At 35.1% G+C, this 26,534-nt stretch overlaps 1 protein-coding gene across 2 annotated transcripts in view; it reads right to left on the reverse strand.

The window, feature by feature from the left end:
* Positions 1 to 26,534, reverse strand: part of KHDRBS2 (KH RNA binding domain containing, signal transduction associated 2) — a 445,362-nt gene that overhangs the window by 129,629 nt on the left and 289,199 nt on the right. For both annotated transcript variants that reach the window (XM_054698903.1, XM_054698904.1), the window contains exons 5-6: positions 23,267 to 23,394; positions 17,519 to 17,717 (exon numbers count right to left, since the gene is read on the reverse strand). In XM_054698903.1, coding sequence (XP_054554878.1) covers positions 17,519 to 17,717; positions 23,267 to 23,394 — 327 coding nt within the window. The remainder of the gene's footprint in view (positions 1 to 17,518; positions 17,718 to 23,266; positions 23,395 to 26,534) is intronic.

The following is a 26,534-nucleotide window of genomic DNA, read 5'->3' on the forward strand; positions in this document are numbered from 1 at the left end:
GTAACTTTGAATTTTAGCTGTTCTTTTTAATACTTGAAAGTTGCCTTTGTTATATAATGTTTTTATATTTAAATATCAGATGAATTTATTCATCAGTAGGATAATTTTGCAGGTAAAAAACAGTAACTAGCACTTACATACAATGGGTTACTACTCAGCAATCAAAAAGATAAACTCTTGCCATTTGCACAGCATAGATAAGGCAGAAAGGGATTATGCCACATGAAACAGGCAGAAGGAAAGAAAGAAATAGCAGATGGTTTCACTTACAGGGAGAATATAAGAAAACTGAATAAAGAGTCAAGAAAAAGACAAAACTTGCAAAGTGACCATAGATACAAGGCATATACCAGAGGAGGGGGAGGGGTCAAAACAAGGGAGGGATGAGCACAAGGGACTATGGTGATGGGCCACAGGTGCCATGGTGGTGGGAGAAGTATGGGAACTATATCTGAGGGGAGAAATCATATATTGTACAAAAATGAACAATGATGTAAGAAAATGAATTAATAAATTTATTAAAATTCTAAATTTATTTAAAATTATTAAAAATAATTTTTTGAATTTATTAAATTATTTAAAAATTTTATCATTAATGTATAAGAATGCATATTGATTAAACATACTAGCTTGCAGAACAAACACAAAAGTAATCTCTAATTTAAGAATTCATGATATTTAGCTCTTTCCTACATAAAGGTGTAAATTTTTCTCTTCCTACTTCTCCGCCAAAAACAGAAAGCACAGGGAATAATACATTATTAACGCAGTCAATATTTGTGTTTCTACCACAACATCTACCTTGGTTGAGAAAAATGTATCTTACAAGAATATGCCATTTAACATAGGTGAGATGATGAACACCTCATTTAAATGTGTCAGAAAGATCCTAGTAATGAGAACCATACAAATCTGAACAAGAAATCTGAACAAATGAACAAACTCGGTGGATGTCAGCCTCAACCCACTGTATTCCATCCCTGCGTCAGTCTGGGAGTCCAGTCATAGCTCCTGATGTTGTGATTTAAAACTTATTTCTTAACCCCTTTCACTCTCTGGCATGATTTTCACATTTATTTTCAACTTGCTAGTTAGAGTGATAAAACTAATTTACTTAATCAGTTTTTATTGATCATTCATTATTTATAAAACAATGTAGGAAAACAAGTCCTACTCTATTCTCAATGCAATTTACAGTCTATCAGAAGAGATGGGCAAATATGTGACTGACCACATTAAAGATAGACTGAACCAAGCATTACTTTTTTAAGGTGTTAGTTAAGGAACTATGGTGTGAATTATCAAGTGGGGGGCATGGACCACTGAGTGTACCTCCTCACTTATAAATGTGATGTGTGTGTATGTGTGCATATTTATGTCTTTGTGAGGTAGTAAGAGTTACATGCAGAATACATGCAAAGATGTGGAAAAACATAAAATGTTCTGAGGTAGTCCATCCATCAAGTTGAAGCGGGAGTTTACAGAATCTAGATGTGGGGGAAAGTGAATACAGGAAGTCAGACTTCCCCATGAAAATCCAGTTTCAGGGTAAACAGAAATGCTTTATAATATATTTATATCATAGGTGCCCGTAAGTGAATTCCTTTCAATCTGTTTCACTCAGACCCCACTTTTGCCTGAAGGTGACGCTCTTCAGAAATTGCACGATCTACACTGTCAGGACTGATTCAGGCTTAACTCTGAGAAATTGGTTGCAATTACATCTCTGTAACTGCTTGTCCTTCACAGACCAGAGGAAGCCTTGAACAAGGAATGTTCCACATTTCCATTAAGAACTGCATCTATCCTTCTCTTGAATTTGTCATGACTATAACTTACATCATTAAAATCAAGTTTCTAGTGGGTATCAAGCACAAATATGGTTCTGTGCCCTCTCTTATGAACTTGAGAATTATTTTAATCTCCATGCCCACAATAGTTAATTTTATATCACTTTTTTTTTCTGAAGTCAAAGTAGCATATTTGCCTATAAGTTTTTCTAAATTAAATGTAATTGCCATCACTGTATTATTTTATTATTCATTATCTTCCTGTTTCATCATTTACCATACGTTTCTGATTTTTTCCTGAGATTCTCTGTGAAGTCAGGGTATTCTAAAAAGAGTCAGGTCTATTTCCTTCTTATTAAAAAATGCCAGAAAGGAAGACATTATTTATTTATTTGTTTGTAGTTGTGGTATATCCTAGAGCAGGCGTAGTTGACAAATAAACGACCAACTTGAAAGATTAGGTTTTGTAACCTGTTCCAATTTCTCACTTTATGGCCTCCGAACTATTACCTTGAAATTCAGTTGTTCCCTCTCTGCCTTACTGATTGCTGAAGTCTCTAAGTGGCCTTAATGTCAAATCTAAGGTGCTAAATTTTATAACAAGATCAATTTCCACAACATTTTTACTGCCAAATACATTTTTTAAATGATGCATTAAATTTGAGTCTGTCTGAGGCACGATGGCTTAAACAGGTTCTTTCAGAACAAAACAAGTAGAGCACTTGTGTGAATATTTTTCTGACAGTAGCTTACAATACTAGATTATTACAAATGGCAGGGACATAGCACTACCAGTGAGGTGACATGGGAGAATTTATCATCAGAAGTAGGTAGCTTTATAGAATATTGGTATTACTGTACCTACATTCTTCTAAAAAAAATGAGGATCCAAGCTCATTTATCATGTAGCAAGACACTCACCTGCATTGTGACTCAGTCACCCAGCCTTCAGAAGCTCTGACAAAATGAGATTTTTTTCTTTAATGCTATTCAGCTGTCATAGTGAGCAATTTGACTATGTGCTGCATCACACATGTATATTTAAATGAAAAGGCCAAGGGGGGTTATAATAAAAATAACTCTATGCAAATCACCACCACCTGATGTTACATTCATGCATGTAATGTTTTATCCCTCCTCTGGGACAATGTAATTCCCAAAAGGAAAGGAACAAACTCAGAAATTCATAGAAATTAAAATTTCAGGGTCTTCTTTTTGCCACAATGGCAGAAATATGATCCCTGTATATTTGAATCTGACATCTGTCATGAAATAAATACAGAATGTAGTGAGTGCTCCTCATTGGCAAAATGTGGGTTAAATGCAGCCCTGTTATTGTTAGGGAAATAAATTGTATTGGAACAAAGTCACTCTCCGTGTACACAGTCATATATAATTTGCAAAAAAGAAGTACTCAGAGAGGTCTACTTGTTTTTCTTTTTCTCACTCTGCCTCAGTGGAATGCATTTGGGTCTTGTGCTCTGTCCTCTGACTTCTGTTTACTACTCATCCCTATTTATCCCCTCAGGGGGCTGCAGAGAAGTAACTTCCAACAGAGAATAAGGATAAAACTACTAAACAAAACAAAAAAAACTTGTTCTCTATTATACAACTGGAGCAAGGGCTAAAATTGCCTTTAGCAGATGGGTGCCTCTAAAAAAAAAATAGTGTAAAAACCACTGTGTTAGAGTGATATTATGTATAAAACATATCTTTAGAAAGTGATTCAAGCATTTGGCTGAAGCATTATATGACTACCTTACATTATTTTACTTATAGAAAAAAATGAATATCATTTTTCTCTTCTCAATCTTTTTTTTTTCTTTTTTTTTTTTTGTGGTCCCCTCGCCGGCAGCCGGGGAATGAACCAGCGCTGCAGAGGCTACGGGCAGCCTCTCAGCCCAGCGCTCAACCGCTGCACCACCAGGGGAGGCCCTCAATCTTTTTTATTTTAACATGAACAGTGTGGTTTTCATAAACAGCTGTCCAAAATGTTTCATAAATGAAGATTTTATCACTATGAAGATAAACTAAAAAACAAGATTTGTAGTTTAAAAAAGTGTAGTAAGAAAGTTAATATTGAGGGTGGGGGATCTGGGGAAACATTGGTGAAAGGGTACAAATTCTAAACTACAAGATAAATAATATCTAGAGATCTAATGCACAGCATAGCCATTATAATGAATGATCTTGCATTATATATTTCAAAATTAAGAGACTAAATCTTAAATGTTATCATCATACATACAAAAATTGTAATGATGTAAGAAGACACAGGTATAAATAAACTGTTTTGGTCTAATTAATTTCCTCTAGCATCTGTAATGCTTCTCATTGACCCCTCTTCTATTCCACTTCTATATAGATTATTACATCACCATTCACTGGCAAATCTTGCCTCTGGCATGCATCTACCTGCCTCAGTCCCCTTTGACACATTGTCACAGTCATCCGTATTTGTCCCTGGAATACTCAAGCTGCCCCCACTTATAGTCAACTTATTAAATTCTCTTCTAGGCCTTTTTTTCCACAGCTTGTTTCAGTATTTTGCCTCCAACCCATCTTCATTTTCACTGGTTCACATAGTCTGGTACATTTAATAGGTGGTCCCTTGAAGTATTTCACTCATTTCTTCTCCATTGATGTCACTTGCAAAAGCAAACAGTTCAAATGATATTTTTGCTAGCTTCCCCAGGGATAACAGAGCAGAGTGGACTGAAGCCTGACTGCTTAATTTGAAATCGCAGTTCTGCTGATCATTACCTGAACGATGTTGACTAACTTACTCCATCTCTCCCTACATGAAAGCCTTCACATATAAGAGGTTAATAGTACTTAACTCCTAAAGGTGCCAAGGAGTATGTGTGAATGTGTGTGTGAGTGTGTGTATAAAGTGCTTAGGTGAGCACCTGCCGTGTTTTAAGTACCAATTTGTTACAGCTTATAGCTTATGAGCACCACCTTTGGTATCATATTTATATATATTAGCCCTGCTGTTTACTGGCTAGGTATCTTTGGACATACCACTTATCCTCAGTTTCCTTAATTGTACAGTAGGAATAATATCAACATTATAAAGTTGTAATGATGGCAGAAGGCAAAATAACTAAGGATAGATTCTGGGTCATATTAAGTCTTCAAATCAGTTGTTTATGTTGTCATTATTATCATCATTATTATTACTATAATTATTATCATCATCATCATTTTCATTTTGTTGCCACTTTTCATTTGTAGACTTTCACGGAACTTGAGTATGCATCTAACTGCTCCATATTACAAATATGTTTAGTTTGGTGGTATTTCCAGCAGGTGTCACAACACCAAACAGTGCAGTAGGTTAGGAAAACATCAGCATATGTGTCACATGGTGAAGTTCCCCCTTAGAAATTGTACTTTATCCTGAACCTGTGAGCTTTGATTTTTTTCCAGGTATGTTACTATTCCCTGTTTAAAGCCAGGAGCTGTGCCTTTCACATCTGTATGCCCAAGACAGTATTACATCTGAAGTCAAGTATTTCTAGCTCTGTTCTTAGTTACTCTTAGTTTTATCCAATACTTTGACCCCAAAATTCCCTAATGGAAAAACAAGGATAATGCCTTTTACCTTTTAATATTAATGTGAGATGATATCTGTAAAAAACTTAAAATATAATAGGTACCTTTTCAACCCTCATTGCAACTCCCTGTGTAAAGTAGCATAAAACAGAATGTATGGTCAATACATGTTAACTTCAACCCAATCAAGTGGTTGCTAACTGTATTAGTCATATATATGTAGGATTTTTCTCAGCCTCTTGTTAATCTGAACCTAGCATTTGCAACAAATCAAAGAAAGAACCAAAGGTGATAGATACTTAGATTTAGAAATGTGCATAGAAAAGGAAAGTTGGAGAGGCTGTTGAAAGTGGGTATAGCAGCAGGAGTACAAGAAGAGAGGTAATGTTTGAATGAAAATGTTCATAAATAACTAGAGACTTGGAAAAAGAAATTGATAGGGAGAACCAAGTTTTAAGATGGTTTGGAAATGAAAACTGAAATTGCGTTACTAAAATAACCTTCTATGAATCTTTGTGAGAAGGGGGAATATGCCTGCGTGAAACTTGGTAGTTTGGGAAAGAATTTTAATGGAGATTGCTTTCTGGGAGGAATGTCATTTGTTATGTTTATCTTGGGATATTTGCTGCTTAAGTTATATATGAAAACTATCATATTGTCTACATTTTGAGTGTATTTTCTCATGTAAAAGAAAGAGTTAAATGAGATAAAGATATGGAGTGAAATATATTTTCATTGCATTGTATTTAGAGCTCTATGCATGTAATTTTGTTCTAAAGTTTACTGTATTTTGACAACACATGCTTACATTTAACAGCCAAAATGGCTCAGGCACCAACCAATCAAATGTGAGGTCACATGAAACAGAATGGACACCAACTGGTGCATTTGTACAGACAACCTGAACATATCAGTTGTGGATACTAGTTATTGGATATTAATTTTCCAGCTGGATATTAATTTTCCAGAAAAGGCATAAACTCTAACTGTTGTATTTAATAAAAATAGTTCATTGAAAGTGGCCATATGAAATTACAACATGGGCTAAAATTACAGCAAATGGGGATTTTTATTTTTTAAGTTTCAAGTAGTTGTCTCTAGTACTGCTGCAGCTCTTTGAAGAAGAGAAAGAACATTAAAAACAAAATCTCATTCTTTATGACATAGAATCCCCATGATTCATGAAACATGACTGCTGTTTTAATCATTTTCTTATACCTAAAATAGAAAAAAAAAAAACAGGGATGATTTGGGATTTATGTGTACAGGTTGAGAAGAGAAAAGAAAAGATGACCTGTAAAGAACAAGCTGGTCATGCCCCAGCTTCCTACCAGCTGCTTTTGCAGCTCTTCTGCTCTGTTAGAATCCATGGCAGAGTAAAACTGAGAACAACTCATTTAACATGGCTATCTATAAATCAGAGATTCTGCAGACGAATGAATATAGAGACATGAGGGTTCCTGAAAAAGCAAAAGTCCATCAAAGGCATATTCTCTGTTTTGCTTTTAAGACATACAAAGGTTTAAACAAATATATTGAAAATATTATTTCTCCCATTTTTAACAATAAAGGTAAATTATCTTCATTCATATTTTGACAGTATTAAAAAGCATTGCAAAGAACAATTGTAGATTCCCCAGTAATGTCTTTGGCTCAGAAAATATAAAAAATAATCACAAAGGTCTGTGCATGATGGAAAGATTTAGTGGTCACTATTTTCTGCTGAATGGGAAAACCACAATATAGGAAAGCCAAATGCAGACAGGGACACAATCCTGTTTCAACATTCCTATTTGGCTTGCTATCAAAGCCTTGACAATCTAACTAGGCAAGTTGTATTTAATTAAATTTTCCTTGCCATAAAATTGTAAGGGTGGTATTGCCAAAACACAAAACAATGTTTTTCAATCAGCAAAAGTAAAATGAAGTTTAGCATTCTTAGATGTGATTTGTCACCCAATGAAGAGACTAAACCTTTCAGTAAGTATATAAGCACCAAAATTATATTATAATCAACTCAGAAGATTATAAAATTATAATCAACTCAGAAGAAAAAAATGATTAGAAACGATTTGTTATTTTAAAACATAATTATAAAAAGAGAGACTGAACTCACTTCCATTATTAATTTTAACCCATGTGTATGAATCAAAGAGGAAATAAAATAACCTAAAAAATACAAGTAATGTTAAAACAAAAGAAAAGTAGCACTCCCTAAAACTGAGATAGTAGTTTCTGGAATTTTTGACAATGCTCTTCTCCCCATATTTGTAGCAGGGACTTCAAAAGTATCATAGCCTTTTTTTCCTTAGTAAAACCTAGTAGAAACTTTAAAATACTTTATGATATAATATTTTACATCAGCTAGACTCATCTTTAAAAGGTGCAGAGAGAAAACCTATTTTCATCCTTGTAAACGTTACAAAAGACATTAGTCATCATGGTAATTATAAGGCACAGGTTTGGATACAATCCTGAGCATTGTGGCCAATAAGAGAATCTGCATCTGTTCTAAAATGACTTAAAAATCTGAAGCCTAAAACATAATGCAAGAAGAAATGCTCAACTTCAGAAGAAAAATGTACCCAATTTTAAAAAGATGGCTTCTTATAATTTTTTTTTTTTTTTTTTTTGGTGGGACCCTTGCTGGTGGCCGAGATTCGAACTGGCGCTACCACCAGGGCATGCCCATTCTTATAATTTTTTTAAAGATTTATTTTTTTTATGCAAACAAGAACTGGGGTCTAGACCAGAGATGTGGATGGTGAGAGGATTCATCAGGGAGAGAGGGGAGCAGAACAGGCAGATCTACTGAAAACATATTGCTGAGGGGAAGCCAGGGATCGAACTCCTGCTACAGACTGTGTCTTTAACCCCTGTGTCACCAGGGAGAGCCCAGCATCTTATAATTTTTAATAGCATTTAAATATCACAATCTTTTCTATGGAAAATTGAAACACAGTAGTAACATATGTTCATTGTATGGGTTCAAAGATAGTTCATTAACCTAAATATTTGAGTTATTTTAAATATTAGTTACATTTCAAAAAACAAAAGTCTCCAATGCACTCTAGCAATTAATATTTACTAAGAGAAGACAAGGACATGAAACTCAAGCCAGATGTGTGATGGAATACAAATATCCATTCTAAAAACTCTAATAAAAATCTCCCTTCATGGGGTAAAGGCTTTTGGCTATTATACAGAAAAGTACCACACATGTCTTTTCTCAAATGCATTATAGATCAGGCTCATAATCTTTCCTTCCACAAAAATGGCACAAGAATTGATTTCAATTATCATTTAATACTTATTTCCTTCTCCTGTCAAAAAATGTTCTATACACATGAAATTGAAGGTTGGCAACCTGAACTCATTTATGGAACTTTTAAGGATTATTGATTTACCAGTGAAGTTTCTAGTTCTTTCATTGTAACTGGAAGGATGCCTCAGAGTCTGAATGAGATGTTCAGATGGACTGGAATGCTGATAGGAGTAGTAAAGACTGATGGAAATAAAAGCTTCTCAAAAATTTGCCAACATGATTTTATAAATTAGGTTAGCATGATTGATTATACATGGCCAAAATTTCTCATGTAGCAGTGAACTCACAATTCTTAATACTTTTTGGGCACCCTTCCTTATCCTTAATATGTAGGCATAAGGACTGGAAAAAATGTGAGGTAATTTAAAAATAAATTGGATATATATCTTTGGAAACTAGAAACTATTTTATGTACACTAGGGTTGTTTTGTTTGCAATGTTACGCCAACATAAATGCTGCAAGAGTTTGTTTATTTAAGTCTCTATGTTTTCAGTACAAATACATGTTTTCTTACATCACTGTTAATTTTTGCACAGTATTTGATTTCTCCTCTTGGGTGTTTTCAGTATATTTTGAACATATGCCTTTACATGAACATTTATTTTCCTATACGACCTCTGTTAAAAGGACAGACCCTGGGCCTCTCCTGGTGGCACAGGTGGTTGAGCACAGCGCTGTGAAGCTGTCCACAGCCTGTGCAGCGCCAGTTCAATCCCAGCCGGCTGTCGAGAACCCCACATGGCACAGCAGACCTCTCCTGTCTTGCCCACTGCTCCCCTCAGCAATGTATTTCATCAGTTTGCCTTTTCTGTTCCCCGCTCTGTCTCTCGTGAATCCTCTCACCCTCCTGCAAATCTGGCCTGTACCCCGGCTCTTATGTAAATAAATAAATAAAAATTAAAAAAAGAAAAGACAGACCCATCATAAGGAATAACATACTTATCAACAGCATGAACACAGCTATAGAGAACCATAGAAGAGAATGGTTTCAGTGGGGAAACAAATTAATAGGTTTTTTTCATTAAGCAGTAACCCACTCACAACCCCCAGTCCAGTCCTACATATACACTTTCTATTATATGGTGCCATTACTTTCCTCTACAGCAGTTTATGGACCTTGAAAAACTATAATGTTTTGCCTTCTATTTTTAAGAAAATGGCTACAAAATTATGGACACAAATTAGGCATGAACTTGGATCTCTTGAATGAGTAAAGCAAGCTCTACCAACTGCAAAGTTTTAAAAGCTGAAAATACTACAAATATCACAAAATCCTGAAAACAATGTCATGTTTTAATTAATTAGCTATCTGATATGCCCTATAATGTTTTTATTTTTTTTATAATTTTTTTTAAAACTATGGCTTTATTTTTTTATTTTTTTATTTCTTTAAAGATTTATTTATTTGTTTGTTTGTTTGTTTGTTTGTTTATTAATACAAGCACTGGGTACAGTCAGAAGCACGGGAGGGTGAGAGAATTCACCAGAGCCAGAGCGGGGAGCAGAGCAGGCAGAGGGACCCAAGTACACTGTTGAGGGGAGCAGCGGGCGGCAGGAGAGGTCTGCACACCATGTGGGACCCTCCTCCAGTGGCCGGGGAGCAGCCAGGGATGGAACCAGCACTGCAGAGGCTGCGGGCAGCTTCGCAACCCAGCGCTCAACCGCTGCGCCACTGGGGAGGCCCCTAATGTTTTTATTTTTTGAAGAAATTTTTCATGTAATTCAAATAAACACCTAATTTGACAATTTTATGTATTATAATATAATACATTCTATAGAAATTCATTATTTTCCTCTAGTATAGTAATAAAAAATTATGTTATTGATAATTTGGAAAAGCTTTAGTTTCACAACTCAACTAGTTAAATACTTAGGATTATGTATCTCAAATTTAGGAAAATCTCTATTGTTTCTTTTACAGTATAGCTGAATGATATGAAGGGATCTTCACAGAAGAGAGCTGATTCAATACAATTCAAATCTTTCTTCTCCACCACTAACCACATACACCCAGCACCAGTGCCAGAGTTCACAATTAAATAGTAGTCAGACCTTTGCCATCCCTGAGTATTTATGTCATGATACCAGGTGAGATAAGAGTATTCCTAGAATCATTTTCACAATTTAACATTAGCAATGTCTAAATTATATAAATAAAAATGTTCCACTTTACTCAACTAAATGAATCTCAAATTCAAACTCTATAATGCAATCTCACAAATTATTGTGCCCACAATAATTCATAGTTTTTATTTGTATAGCTCTTTCACCTACTTTATTTGTTTCATCTCCAGCTATATTTATGTATGTATGTATTTATTTATTTATTTTTAGTGCAATTGTAAATAAGATGGCTTTCTTAATTTCATCTTCTTCTATTACATTATTTGTATATAGGAAGGAAACTAATTTTGTCCTGTCGATTTTATATTCTGCCACTTTGCTGAGCTGGCTTATTGTTTTAATTAGCTTTTCCATGGAGCCTTTGGGGTTATTTATGTATATTATATCAGCTGCAAATAATGATAGCTTTACATATTCTTTCCCAATTTGGATTCCATTTATAGCTTTCTCATGCCTAATTGCTCTAGGACTTCTAATACTATGTTGAATAGTAATGGTGAGAGTGGACAGTCTTGTCTTTTACCAGATCTTAGTAGAAAGGCTTTCAGTTTTTCACCATTGAGAATGATACTTGTTGTGGGTTTGTCATATACGACTTTTATTATATTAAGACACTTTCCATTTAGCCCCATTTTTTTCAAGGGTTTTTAATCACACATGGATACTGAATGTCATCAAATGAGATTTCTTACTTTCTCATGTGCTTTATTCTTTCCTTTTTGTTGATGTGGTGAATTACATTGATTGATTTTCGGATGTTGAACCATCCTGTGTTTCTGGTATAAATCCTATTTGGCCATGGTGTATAATATTTTTAAAACACTGCTGGATTTGGTTTGCTAAGATTTTATTAGGGGACTTTAATATCTTTCTAGCAATATCATACTTAGTTTCAATTCAATTGCTGCTACCAAATGATTTACTTATAACTGTGAAGGTAAGATATATTTAAGGAACCCTTTCTGCCTTTAGGATGTAACAGTAAGTGGGGAAAGAATAAAAATTATTTCTAAGAGAAGGTAGAGTAAGATAAAATCCCTCCATAGTAATTAAATTTTAATCATTAATTGCTAGACAAACTCTTGTCTCTCCCACTAGGTGGCATGCTTCTGAGAGTAGAGACAATCTCTATAATCACAGTTTTGTTATTTCCAGCACTTAGTTTCTGGAGGTATTGAGCTCTTCATAGTTGGAATTATTCATGTAGGATCTGGGAGGTGTCTTTTTTTTTTTTTTTAAAGATTTATTTATTTATTTATACAAGCACTGGGTACAGTCAGAAGCGAGGGAGGGTGAGAGAATTCACCAGAGACAGAGGGGAGAGCAGAACAGGCAGAGTGATGAAGTACACTGCTGAGGGGAGCAGCGGGCGGCAGGAGAGGTCTGCACACCATGTGGGACCCTCGCCCGGTGGCCGAGGATCGAACTGGTGCTGTAGAGGCTGCGGGCGGCTTTGCAGCCCAGCGCTCAACCGCTGAGCCACCGGGGAGGCCCAGGATCTGGGAGTTGTCTTAAACATTGCTTACAGGATTTAAAAACTGACTAGTGGTGTGAAATATAAATGATGTACATATAAGTTTAAAACAAATACTACGTAGGACATTTTATGGCTAGATTATATATGGCTATATTTACAGGCTTTGCACACAGAAAACTAGGTAGAAATCTCAATTCCAGGATAGAATGTGCTCATCTACTAAAATAGTTCATCAGTAACAGTTTATTAATGCTATCATCAGATTAAGTGGAACTTGGTAGGTTTTCAGTGGCTTGAGTGCTAGTGGATTCTATTTTAATTTATTGTCCACTGGTAGAGTTGATCAGCTTAATATTTTATTGTGTGAGACTTGTTTTTTTTAATCTACTCTTTCAATTCCTAGTCCACTTCAATCATGATGATAGATCTGTAAAATGATCTTCTCAGCAGAAGGTCAGTTAAAAGAGGCCTTAAAATATTTAAAGTCTGCATTGGGGAATGTAACAAACTAAAATTCACATTTATTTTTTTTCAGACTCAGCTAACATTAATGATGGTTTTAAACAGCAATCTCATTTACAGTAAACTGTTTCTTGTAAGGCAAACTGCAAGGAGTGGATTTGATTATCTATATACATTCTATGTGGTCAGAAACTTAATGCTGAGACTCAGCAGGGGAGAAAGAGAAGTCTAGAGAGTGAATTGGCTCATAGTGTCATTTATAATAAAGGGAGCATTTCCTAAGAAATTTTATCTGAAAGTTAAGGACTCCTTTGAGATTTCTACCATCAACTCAGTATGGTGTTATTATTTTGTTATTGAGACACTTAAACTTTTGCTTTTTTTACCCCTTAGAGAGGAATCAATAGTTTAAAATTAGAGCAGAGCATAGCAGCTCTTGAGTATTAATCTGGGTTTTATGGAGACTTCAAAGATTCCTGTCAACAGCTTATCAGTCATGTATTAAACTTTGTATGTACTCACTGGATCTCTTTCAGGAAAAATAAATTAAAATGTTTTAATAAAAATAACATAAAAAGGTTTTAAAAACAGTATACATGATTTCCTATAACACTCAGTATATTATCAAAGAAAAATTTTGAGAGTCTTCCAAGCTCATAACATTTTGTCCTTCTCTGGAAAATAGTGTCTGCCCCTATTACTCTTTGGAATTAGGTCTCTAATAACCAAGCTCATACTGTATGAATCTCACTCCTTATCGATCCTTATGTTATCATACCTTAACCATGGTGGCTTATCCTAGCTTTGATTTTTAGAAACTTCTACCCTATATAGTGGCTAGTGTTAGAGACCTGACAAGCCTGGGTGAATATGATTCTCTTACCTGGAGATCTAGATTAGGACTGAGAGATAATGAGTCAGTTGGTATCTATAGATGGTTAGAACTGAACAAGTAAAACAATTTGTGCTGGGCCATGTGGATCAGAGAGACCAAATAACTGAATTTTCAGAATAAAAAGAAATTGAAATATATGTACAGAGAAAACAGAGCTGAGGTAGGGGAGAGATTCCTAATAGTTCTCATTCCTTTTTCCAGACTTAAGTCTTGATGGTATACCGATTACTGAATTTTATGACACCACAGCCATATAATGACCTCTCTCAGGTTTGCTTACTTGTTTACTGCAAAAAAAATAACAATTCCTTTTGATAACTGCAATCAATAGTCCCTAATTCATTCACAAAATGTAGGTAAATAACCGTGTCTTCAATGGGTTCATAACTAATTCAGGGCAGAAATTAAAGAATATAATAAATAATGAAATCTTACATAATAGTTACCTTTGATTAAATGCCTATAATGTTCTAGGTATTTATGAACGGTTATATTATACATGCTTATGAGTATTTATTTCTATTCTTCAACACAGTCTTGCAAGACTGAAATGATTACCCCATTATATAGAATGGAAATTCAAGACTCAGGGTGTTACACAGCTAGTGACACAGCTAGTGACACAGGTAGAATTCAAACATCAGGATGCTGCTGTCTGTTTGGAAAGTCAGGTCCTCTTTATCAAGCAACAAAACTCTTTCCTGAAAGTCAAACACCTTCAACAGGATCTCAAACTGAAATTTCAACTCCCCCCTCCAACTTCTCATTTCAATAAATGATGCCTCAATTTAACCCAATTATTCTGTCCAGGCTTGAGATTACATTCAATTCACAAAAATTATTTTACTCCTTTTTTTAAATACACCATATCTCTATGCCATCATCAATTCCCAACACTATTTTCACAGGCACTCAGAATCTGAGCACCCCCTCCAAGTCATCATTTTATCAATGGGGGATATTGCAATGAGTTATCACCAGTCTCCCTGTTTCCATCCATGTGTCCAGCCCCCCTCACATATTCTATTTTCCATGAAGCATAATCTATTTAAAATATGAATATTAAAAATTTGAATTTGATCATACCACTTTCTTGTGCAAAATGAAACTGCAAAATGTATTGGCCTGTCAGCCCCTGATAATGTCTACTACCTTCTCATACCTTCTGCTCTAACACTGTGTTTCCCTTGATGTTCTCCAAATATTTCAAATGGGCTCCAAGTCAGGGAAGTGATGCCTGTTGTCTCCTCTACAGCTCCTGGCCAGGACCCTCATTTAATGTACACATTTGCGTAAGTCTACACTTCACAGAGACTTTCCCTAATTTTTATGGCAGTACTCTCCCTCTGTCTGCAGAGCATTTATCTCTACATGTCATTACTTCATTTATCTACTTATATATGTTTGTCTTCTGTCTCCTCCCAGTAAAATGTAAGTTTTATGGAAGCAGGTATTGCTCATATTATTCATAGCTATACCTCCAGAAACTTCAAATGGAGTATGAAATAAGATAGAGGTTCAGTCAGTGAGTGAAAAATAAAATAAAGGGGCTAAGATACATTAAAATTGAAGTAAAAAGTTGACATTACATGGTTGTAAATATTTTCTTTAACTTATTCTAAAAGCTACTCTCCCTTTGAGATTCCCTCACTCAAGAGTTTTTAAAAAAAACTCTATACTTTTGTAGCTATTCTATATGTGTTTTGTATTCCAATGATTAATTTACTATAAATGTTGGTGATAATCTCCAGTGGTTTGCCAACCTTGTTCTCTTTCATAGTATCCTACATGCTGAGTAAATTCTTTGATTAATAACAATGTTGAGCATTATTACTTGAAGACATCTCTCTCTCTTTTACTTTTTGAAAAGGATTTGACTGTTTGAGCCTCTGTTTGGCAGGCAAAAGCACCACAGTGGTAATATTCATAAATAAGGTAAAGCTATAATGTCCCTCATTTATTAAAAATCAATCCCATCATCCTTATTACAGATTTGTAATTCATTCATTTAACAATGATTTATTTTGCACACACTGTGACTCAGGAATGAGGTGGCAGAAACAGGACATGGCTCAGTTTTCCCGACTATGGACTTGGTTACAGGGCTAGACTTGATTACTTGTTTTGTGCTTCTGTTTTTTCAATTTTCAGACAGTCTAATATTTTAAATATTGACTTTACATGAAATATATTTTAGATGATCTCATTAATCCTTTTTCAGTAGAAATGGATTTCTAAACAATAATCTGTCTTCATTCTTGTGTCAATATTTCCATTCAGGAGGTAACATTATTAAAAACTACAGTATATATACTCTAAGAATGAACATATTCTTGGTGACACCTCTGAACTATGTACACCTTACTTTAGGATTAAGTTTTGCTTGGTTATTAACCAGTCCATAAAACACTTAGAAGTTCTGAGTGCCCAGCATGTAACTGGGACTGTCCTCGATGAGTTTACCCTTAATGAATACTCATTCACAGAGGACATTTATGAGGAGAGCATGTCTATGGGTGGTTGAATGAAAATAATAGCTAGATCAGAGTATGAGCATGGTGCAGAGGTTACAGTCAAAATTAATTTGCTTCATAGCATGATCTTGCTGGCATCAATTCAATTTAACAGAGTGGACTTACTCTGGCTATGAAAGTGAATAGGGAACATCCATTTTATAATTTTCACAATTTTGCAGGAGAAATGGATACAGGGATTAGAATGCAATGTGATCAGTAGAAAACTATCAACCTGGATGAAAGTTCTCAGTGCATCATATAGTCTATGGGAAGCAAGGGCCATGCTTACAGACATTGCATTTCTTCTGTTCATTTGATTATTTTGAGGTCTCTATATCTACTAATCCCCTATTTTTTTCATATTGTGAAAGAGAAAGTAAGGATATCTAAATAAAAGACTAGTCACATGGAATTACATTAATGCCAAGTTTTAAAATATAATCATATTGTAATTGTCAAATACCCCTTTCCTTAGTGAGTTTTATGTGGAATCCCAAGTCTTCCCTGAGAGATCCTGTTGGTCAAGCTGAACATACAGTTAGGCAGGGGGCCTCTCACTAGGGCAAAAGTCCTGATATGAGGAACATACTAGGAAAGCCAATATCTGCTGAAAACAGCAGGCAGACATTTATTATGGCTAAACTAGCAAGATCAGCTAGACTAACTTACATATAAGAATTAGCAGAATATTAGGTAAGAATAGGAACTAGAGATAGTATGGAGTCCCCCAAGTGATAGCTCCTGGGCACTCCATCCTAGCTCGCACCAGACTATGATGTATCCCAGATATCACACCCCCTGTAACGCATCCCCACACATGTGAATTCCCCACATGCTCGTCCATCTTCTCTGAACCTGGTTCTAATTCAATACAAGACTGCGCATTGATCGGGCTGCACCTTTTAAGTGTAAGCCCCTCTAAAGTGACTTGGACTTTGAGTTATTTTTCCTTGTCCTGTGTCACTCCCAATGCTGTCACTCTGGGAAGCAACAGTTTTACGCTAGTCTTTGTCATGTTCCTGGAGAACAAGATGATTATATGATGATTATATGATGATTCACATTATATTCATACTCATTTCCATTTTGAAACTGATCATCATGTAAAGATAAGAAAACCTCAGGATAGTTTGATTCTTAAAATGCAAAGCTATTTATAAGATACAATAACCCCAATGATGGCACCTGTAAAAGGAAAGCTTCTTTCAAAATGCTCTCATTTAAACACACTACTGAAATCCTGTTGCAAATGACATTTGTTTTCTGCAACAAACATCATCTGCTATATTCATGGTATGGAAGTGTCTTTGATGCTTAGCTTGTTAATCAATTTAATTCTTCCTAACAACTAATTTCTCAAGGGTACTTACATATTCTTCATAAGCCTCGTGGGCTGGAGGGGGAGGTGCCCTGTATCCTGGCAGTGTTGGTGCCCCCCGGGCTCTTGGAGTAGGGACACCTCTTGCCACAGGGGGAACTGGAAGAGCTCCACGGGTCACAGTGGTCCCTCGCGGAGTGAGAACACCTCGTCCAGGTGGTGGGGGAGGAGGAACAGCACCCCCACGACCCCTAGTAGAAACAAGTCATGTACAAATGAGAAACAAGTGATGAGGGACAGGAACTAAAACAGACAAATCTCTCATCTCACAATCTTTATACTATGAGTAGAAAACTCAATTTGTATCTGTATGCTTGTGTGTATGCGCTCCATTGAGATTCTTTTTTTTTTAAGATTTATTTATTTATGCATATAAGAACTGGAGTACAGGCCAGAGGTGTCGGGGTGTGTGTGTGTGAGGATTCACCAACGACAGAGTGGGAAACAGAACAGGCAGATCAACTGAAATACACTGCTGAGGGGAGCATTGGGCACGTCAGGAGAGGTCTGCTGCACCATGTGGGTAGGTCCCTGGCCGGGGATCAAACTGGTGCTGCAGTGGTTGTAGAGAGCTTCATAGGCTGTGTCTGAACCCCTTCATAGGTTGTGTCTGAACCACCAGGGAGGCCCCCCTCCATTGAGATTCTTTAGGATGCAAAGTATGTGCACATCGTACAAAACAAATTTTATAAATACTGATTACTTATGTAAACCATGTAAAATACCTTGATATTTTCTTTAAGAAACAAAAACAAATACTATATCAAAGCAAACAAAAGACAACTCACTCTAATGTTATTGCAAAATTTTCAGGAAGACTCAAATTAGTGCATCATCTAATAGATGTCTCACTGGGCATCCATGAAACTGAGCTGCTGAATGTCATTATCTACTCCATGCTGGAATTTATTGACAGCTATCTGCAATGCTGTCATTTACAAAAAAAAAAAAAGCAACTGCACTGTAATAAAATGTGGAAATCTAACCATACTGATATCATTTTGCTTAGTACAGTAGCTTAAGGTCTCAGTCACTTGAAATTACAACTCATTGTCTCTGTTTTAACATCATGCATGTAACACACTGCCTGATACAGTTCTTGCTCTAATTTATTTTCCTCTGGTCCGACGGTGCTAGTGAAATACATTAATACTCTGCAATAAACAGAATAGACTGAATGTTCTGTAATGCAGTGTTTGACACAAAAATAACTTGTACTAAAAGCCTAAGATCAAATGGTTGCAGTCAACTTTTATGGTGTTCTGAGGTCTTTGGAAGGTTGAGTATTTGTCTGAAGTCTTTGGGAAAAAGCATGGCTATTTCACTTTCTATTATGTCTGAAAGTTTGGCCTCCAGAAAGCAGTGCTTTCAGCAGAAACACTAAAGCTTTGGGAAAAATGATGATCATTGGGATGTCAACAGTCACACTGTTTGGCTGCACCCACATATGGGGGATGTAGGTTATGCTTTCTCCTATGAATAGCAGTCAGCTGGCTCTTTCTTCCTCGCAGAGTATGAGCTTTTATGCGTGCATAGTAAGAATGCTGGCAAAGCTTTTAAAAGTTTTAAATAGATTAGAGGGCTGATGAATAGAGAAATTATCAAAGAATTTATTGTGAAAGCTCTCTCAGATTAGGAGAAGGTGAAATACAAAAGGCCCAAAAGGTCCAATGCTTGCTTCAAGCACAATATTGCCAGAAATACAGTATATTATCATGACAATATATAAACACATCTATAAAAAAGGATATAAAGACCAGCTTTACCTTCACTGGGCCTCCAAGCACCTATTTCCTCATAAGTTGGGTGATCATTCGCCCAAGTTTGCCCAGAATAGTTCTGATTTACAACTGTTGTTCTAGTTTCCTGTTCAGTTTAGCATTTTAACACTCTCCAAAGTATCCATGTGTGGGTAATAAATTATATGGTTATCCACTTTAAACTATAATCACAAGTCCTGACTGTGCCACTAAATAATCAGAGGTAAGTATTATAACTCCCTAGGCCTAAGGTGAAACTTTTTCTAATGGGTAAAACCAGATTTTCATATCTGTAACAATTCTTTCTGCTTTAAAATTATATGATGCTTGCATCAAATATAACTTCTCATCCCATCCCTTCATTGACTGTCTTCCAGACTGTCCTAGCAAGTGTGTCTCCTGAATCTGCCTCATTACCTCCTATTCACTCTGTCCTTTCCTTGGAGTATTACCCATTTGTCCTTTCTCCAATTCAACTAACGATTTGCATCACCACTTTTAGGATACTGCCCTTGCTGAGTCCATACTACAGTACTCTTTATTTTTCTAACTACTCTAAAATTCTCCATCATACTTTCTTTACCTCTTCCTGCTCACTTCTGAAACATGTAATCTAATTGTTGCTTCCCACATTGTTAAAAATACTCTTGAAATCACCGGAGACTACTGAATTCCCAATGCACTGGATTCATTTACAGTGTCCACAATGCTACTACCTCCCTGCTATATTTATTACTGTGTACTTTTATCTGGAAAATGGCCTTTTTGGACTTTGATGATTGTGCTTTTTTCTGTGTTTCCTTCTTCTTTCTTACTCTCCAGCCTCTTTCCCTGGCTTCTGAATTTCTGAGCCTTGCTTGGAATGTGGTTGTCCCCATTTTCTGTCCTCAATCCTATTTCTTTTTCTCAGGATGCACCCTGCAGTCACTAACTCTAATGTTGACTATTATCTCTTTCTGTCCTAAATTAGGCCGTGTCCTGGGCCATGCCTCATATCAAAGGTTCCTTAAATTATTTGCATAATAGAGTTACCTAAAAACCTCTGAGAAATTCCACAATCCAGGCCATATTCCAGGTCAGTTTAATTACAATTTCTAGAGGCAGGAAGACCTCAGTGATTACAACATACAGGCCAATTTTAGAACCACTACCTATGAGGATTTTGTAATTAAAATATTTTGACAAGCTTGTCATGTAGTCATTTCTAAGCGATTTTTAAGGTTGAGAACCAAGGCACAGAAAGGACAAGTCACCTGCCCAAGGTCACATTATCAATCTATAAAGCTAGGCTTAATGATCAGAATAATTATATACTTCATTTAACATGGTCTTTTACCTAAGCCTATTTGATAATATCATTACTCTTTCACTAGATTAGACATCAGAGAATTACCTTGGTCCTGGGCTACTCATTCTTTTCCAATATCTAGTTGGGCACTACTTTTTATAACATGTAATCTACAATCTAGTCCCACATGTCCACATTCCAAGGGTTGTTCATTTCTGCCTTGGAAAATGGACTGTAATGGCTTCCTTGTCATGCATGCATTTTTCTGTTTAACTCTTTCTGTCTCATTGCTCTAATACTTCTTTCTCTACCACCTATAGCAATGTCTGTTTAATATTTCTTAGAAAAAATATTTTTCCCTTCTTCAACAAACCCATTAGTTTTATGTTCGAGTTCTCATTGAGGTAACAAAAACATCCAAAATCTCTATATTTCATCTTTCACTGTTTGCTGTCACTCAGCATGTAGCGGTGATGTACGTTAGGGATATCGTGTATCTTCTTTTTCAATTAGTCAATATAAAGTATTATATATGTAAAACTTAGTTCTCTGCCATGCATTATTACTGAAAACTAGTTTGCAAAGATATATTTATTGAAATAAATCCCATTACTTAAAAGAAAATTCAGCGTATTAAAGTTTAAAAACATTCCAGGAATCATCTTTGTGAAGGATAACTGAAAGGCTTAATAAAGTCATAATTTCATAAATAGATACAATTTAGCATTCACCAGTTCATGCTTGTGAAAACTTATCAGTATGATTTTCTGTAGTGTGAAGCTTTTTTCCTTATTCCTTTTTAAATGAGAATATATTATTCTTCAAGTGGTTTGAAACAGAAGACAACAGAAGTCTGGTCCATTTATTTTATTTAATGTTAATACCATCAATGATCTCAATATAGCATTGTATTGAGTTTTAAAAAGTTCAATTTTCAGCATTAATTTTTCTTTCATTTTATATGCACAATATCAGTTCTGTTTGATATAAGGGATATTCAATCACATATTTCTTCTAAAATATTTGTAAGTTTAGATCATTCTGCACTATTCTTTATTAAATTTAAAATCAAACTATTGAAATTGAAATTTTATATTGTCGTCTCATATATGGCGAATATAAAATTATATTGAGGAACATCAATTACAAGCAAAAAATTTTTTCCAGTGATGATACTTATAATCGCATGAGTAGCTAATTAATTATTATTTTAAATGGCCAAAAGGTATCTAGAATAGAAAAAAAATTTCCCCCTCTATAGACATTCTAAATATAAGCTTAGATAACAGCATATAAAACTGCCAAAATTGACATTTTTTAACTACAAAAATGAGTTTCAGTATTTAAATCATAAGATTTTGTAGATTCATGGTTGTTTACAATAATATATTTTACTACCCATCATGTTAAGTTTAGAAATGTATGTCCATAAAAATGTTGTCACATTAATATTAGAAATAAACAAATGTTCCTGAATAGCACAAAAGAATTCTATTTTTAAGGATAAAATTGTAAAGTATAAAAATGTAAAAATGTGCCTTTAACATTTTCATAAGATGTTTTTTTAATCAAATGTAATTTCCATAATTGTTGCATTTTACCTTTTGATAATAAGTTATTTTGATACTTATTTGGAAATATATCATTCTTAATTTATTTTCCTGTAAGCATAAAACTCTTCAGGTGTTTATAACATAAATGTTAAAAATAGGTGATGTGATAATAGTGGTTGAAAATATTTGGGGCATAATCAAAGAAACAAATCAGCAATGTTGTTAGACTCTCTTATGATGATCTCAAGGCAATGCATGAAATAATATACTTGATCTGTGTCCTTTAGAGATTTGAAGGCCAACTATAATAGGGTGAAAAGAATGACTGAATTACATAGTCTGTATGTGAAGGCTATGAGTATTTTTTACTTTACCTCTTTGCAAACCAATTCTTTCTGTTGAAAGCTTTGACAAATTCAGACTACTACAAAATAAATTCTAATGCAGAATGACTCCAACTTCTTTGCAAAGTGAACAATATCAAATAAAATTCTCTGATAACCAAGGACATTGCAAAGTCAAATGCATCTTAACTTTAAATATTTTTATCATCATTCATGCTTCTGGCTTTCTAGACTAGTGTCTATCTGTCTATCAATCAATCAATCATCTATCTTTCTATTTACCTACGTACCTACCATTCTATCATCTATCTAGCATAACCTATCTATCTGGCATGGCTGTAGCAATTCAACGGTCACTGTAAGGCAGAGTCAAAATGTATAACTTTCTCTTCAGGCAAAGTCATTCTGGTTCAGAGAGGCAAATGACTGTATCATCCGCATGCCCTCATCCTGGGGACAGAACCAAAAACTAGTAAGTAACATTTCTTCCTCTTAATTTCTTAAGATAGTAAAGAGCTCAAACTGTGAATTCTGGAATCAGACTGCCTGTGTGACCTTGAGAAAATTCCTAACATATTTCTGTACCTTAATTTCTAGCCTATGAGTAATACCCCTATTATGGAGAATTTGATGAGACAATTTATGAAAGTTCCTGTGTGCTTTATTAAGCATTTGTTGTTATTGTTGCTAATGTGATTTATCTCTAGCTGTGATCATGACATAAAGCAGGTTAGCTAGAAAGATTGTCATCCTCCTCATTTGCTGTTAATTTATTTAAAGTAAGAACTAATGTACCTTGAAGGAGTTGTGGGAGCTATTCTGATCCCTCTGCCTCTAATACCTCTGCCACGACCAGAGTCTTCTGAGCCATTTAAGTAAGATAATTCACGTAGTTGTTCCTGACGAATTTCATCATTGTAGTCCTAAGAGAAAAACATAACCTGATGAGTGAAAACAGGGAATTGGGTCCTTAAAGCAGAACAAACAATAAGAAAAACAGTTTTTCTAGAACCTTGTATGCAAAAATATAAAATGACATAAATCTAAAATACTGTGTATATTTTAAGTTCTTATTTTTATATAGAGATATTGAAATTACTTTAAAAAATAAGGATGTACTGAACAGGAAGTCACATGAAATTTGCTGGGCTATCACTTGATATGTTAGCAAGAAAAGGGAAAGTAACAATATAGAGCAAAATCTTGAAATGTACCAAGGTTTTAATTGTTAACATGAGGATTACTGAAAAACAACTTTACTGGAATGAATGGTAGATTATGAATTACTGCATGATGTGCAAGTAAATTCTGATGCATAACCCAAAAAGGGGCAATCTCAGGTATCAATAGATCAATCCTGTAGTAGATACTGCACATGTGTTCAAATTTAAGTGGAAATTATAGTTTCAGACAACAGGGAAACTGTGCATCTAATGAATAATTGATAGGCAATGTTTAAAAACAAGAAATTTCTACATGTTCAAGCACTGGGCTGATGTAAGTGATAGTTGCAGCAGAAAGCAAATTTCATGGGATTAACCAGAGATTCAGTAAAAGTCAAAGGGCCTGTCTCTATCGCTCATCAGTGTGCAAATGTATCAGTCACTTCCATAGGACAAAAAGAGTGCATCTGATTCACTAAAGATAAATGTTATCTTCAAAAACTTATCAGTATTATCTATTTCTTTTTTTTTACTAATACACACACATGCATATGCACATCTGGTTGTACAGTACAAAACTGAGTAACTGGTTATTTTTGCCAAATGGCAATCTGATATTACTTTTTTTCCAGTAAACATACATTTTACTGAAACCAATGGAGTGAATTTTCTAGTGCTAAACAGAGGTCCAGGTATGAGACTAGAAATATTTGCAAAGAGCAGGCTAACAAAAATGATGTTTAAAGTTTAGTTGTTGGCCCCAAAACAAATGATGTTAGCTTAGCTCTGCACTTATGCATTTACATTAATATTCAATGAAAACTGACTACACTCATCCACACACCTCTATCTAGAAGATGGCAGGGATGCATTCAATATATAAGATTTCTAATGCACAACTTTATTTCATTTTCCAAAATCTGCCTTGACTACAAGCAAAAGTACTAGTCACTTCAAGGCACTTATTTTCTTATTTTTAACATATTGCTTTTATGTTTATCCTCTTCAGCCTCTGATTATAGTGATAATGGGCTCAACACAGTTGGCTGACAGGAGAAAATTGCAGTTTCTAACAAGTCATATATTATTCAATTTCTACCTCTTAATTTTCACATTCAAGCAATAACCAAACAGAAAAAAATAACTTGTCTATTATTTTTATCAGGATCAGGGAATATGATAAATCTCTCCTTCTAACTGAAGTGATAAAAATTAAACATTAATTCCATAATTTTTCTATGTAATACTCCCAACTTGAAAGGGGACCTTCACAGCTTCTTATCTGAAGAAAATCCATGGGCTTTCAGGGTCCTTATAAATTATTAAAAGTATTTTCATTTTGGCAACATTGAGGGTTGAAACACTAATGAAAATTTGCAGATGACTTCAATACATACAAACATTTACTTTGGAGCACATTTTTTTTTTTTTGTCAGAATCACAAAAAGTCATTATATGGACACGGTCTTACTCATTTTATGATGAATACAGGGGAGGGCAAGAGGAAGCAGAGGAAGGAAAGATGAGGAAGAAGGAGGAGAAATAAACCAATCAGATGGTATGACCAAATAATTCCCAATTTGCTCAATTCTACATTCATATCTGGATAGGTTCCACCACATTGACTCTGGAATTGGCTATGTGATTTATCTTCATCAACAAGACAACAAAAAAGCAGAAAATTATAAAGGACTTGCACATTGGGGCTTGCTCTTTCTTGTCACTGGATACATTCTGCCAGCAGGTGAAGAAGCCCAGATGACTTTCTGGTGTATGGGAGACCAGTTCTCACTTTGCTTCCCACCATGTGAATTACCAGACATGTGACTCGTCCATCTTATCTACCCAATACTGGGAAAGCTGATGGAGTCAGAAAGATCACCCACTAAACCTCAGAATGGGAAGAAATAAATACTAACTTGGTGCTTTAAGCCCGTATTATGGTTGGCTATTTTGTGTAAAAGCTAACAGATGCAGAGATCAGCAGAAGTATTAGAATCCAGAGTCAGAGAGGCACATCTCAGCAGTCTTTTGCTAGTGCCCTTCAAAAGGAGGGTTCAGAGAGCCAGATGTGATTTGATCTATTTTTTTTTTTTTTTTGGACAAGGTGTAAGCATGGTCTAGAGGTAAATATAAGTGAATGCCATACTCTGGCATCACCATACTTTTAATTGTTCACTTAAATTTCTGTCTTCAGAGTCTATGCTCACCAATCCAAGTGCAGACTGAATACAACTGTTAATCTTATTAACATGACTGACACTGCAACTAATTCATAGTGTACATAAAACATCTACTGTTGATATATTTATATAATCGAGTGTCTGATGAGCTTAGTTAAATACACTCTGTTTTAAGAAATGAATCATCTACCAGCATGAAGTCATTATGAGAATGCAGACCTCTAACTACAGCTATAATTGACTAATAATCCCAGTTGTTCTAAAATCCTATTCCTCCCAAGGTAATGTTACCCCTGAGCTTCATCTAGCCAAGACGCTAAAGTAGGCCCCTTCCTGGGAATCACAGAATTCCTCTAACTGTGCCTCCAAGACTCCCTGACAGTTTTGCTGAACTTCTCTTCAACATCAACACACCAAGCCAGTGAAGTCTGTTTTCACTTCTTTCCTTTAGGTCAGATATCAGCCTTCCTTTGCTTCCTTTGCTCATCACAAGAGCATTTTCTATAATCATATCCTTATATGTTTAAGCTCATATTTAATCTGCCTCTTGGAGGACTCACTAATATATTGTGGGCTCAGTTTCAGAACATAATAAAGTGAATATAACAATAAATTGAGTCATCAATTTCTTTTGGTCCCAGCACATATAAAATCATGTTTACATTATACTACAGTAAATGAGCATTGGTTCTAACTTTTTAAATTCCTAAGTGACAG

Source organism: Talpa occidentalis, unplaced genomic scaffold, assembly GCF_014898055.3.
Source record: "Talpa occidentalis isolate TD23 unplaced genomic scaffold, MPIMG_talOcc4v2.1 talOcc4.2, whole genome shotgun sequence".
NCBI lineage: Eukaryota > Metazoa > Chordata > Mammalia > Eulipotyphla > Talpidae > Talpa > Talpa occidentalis.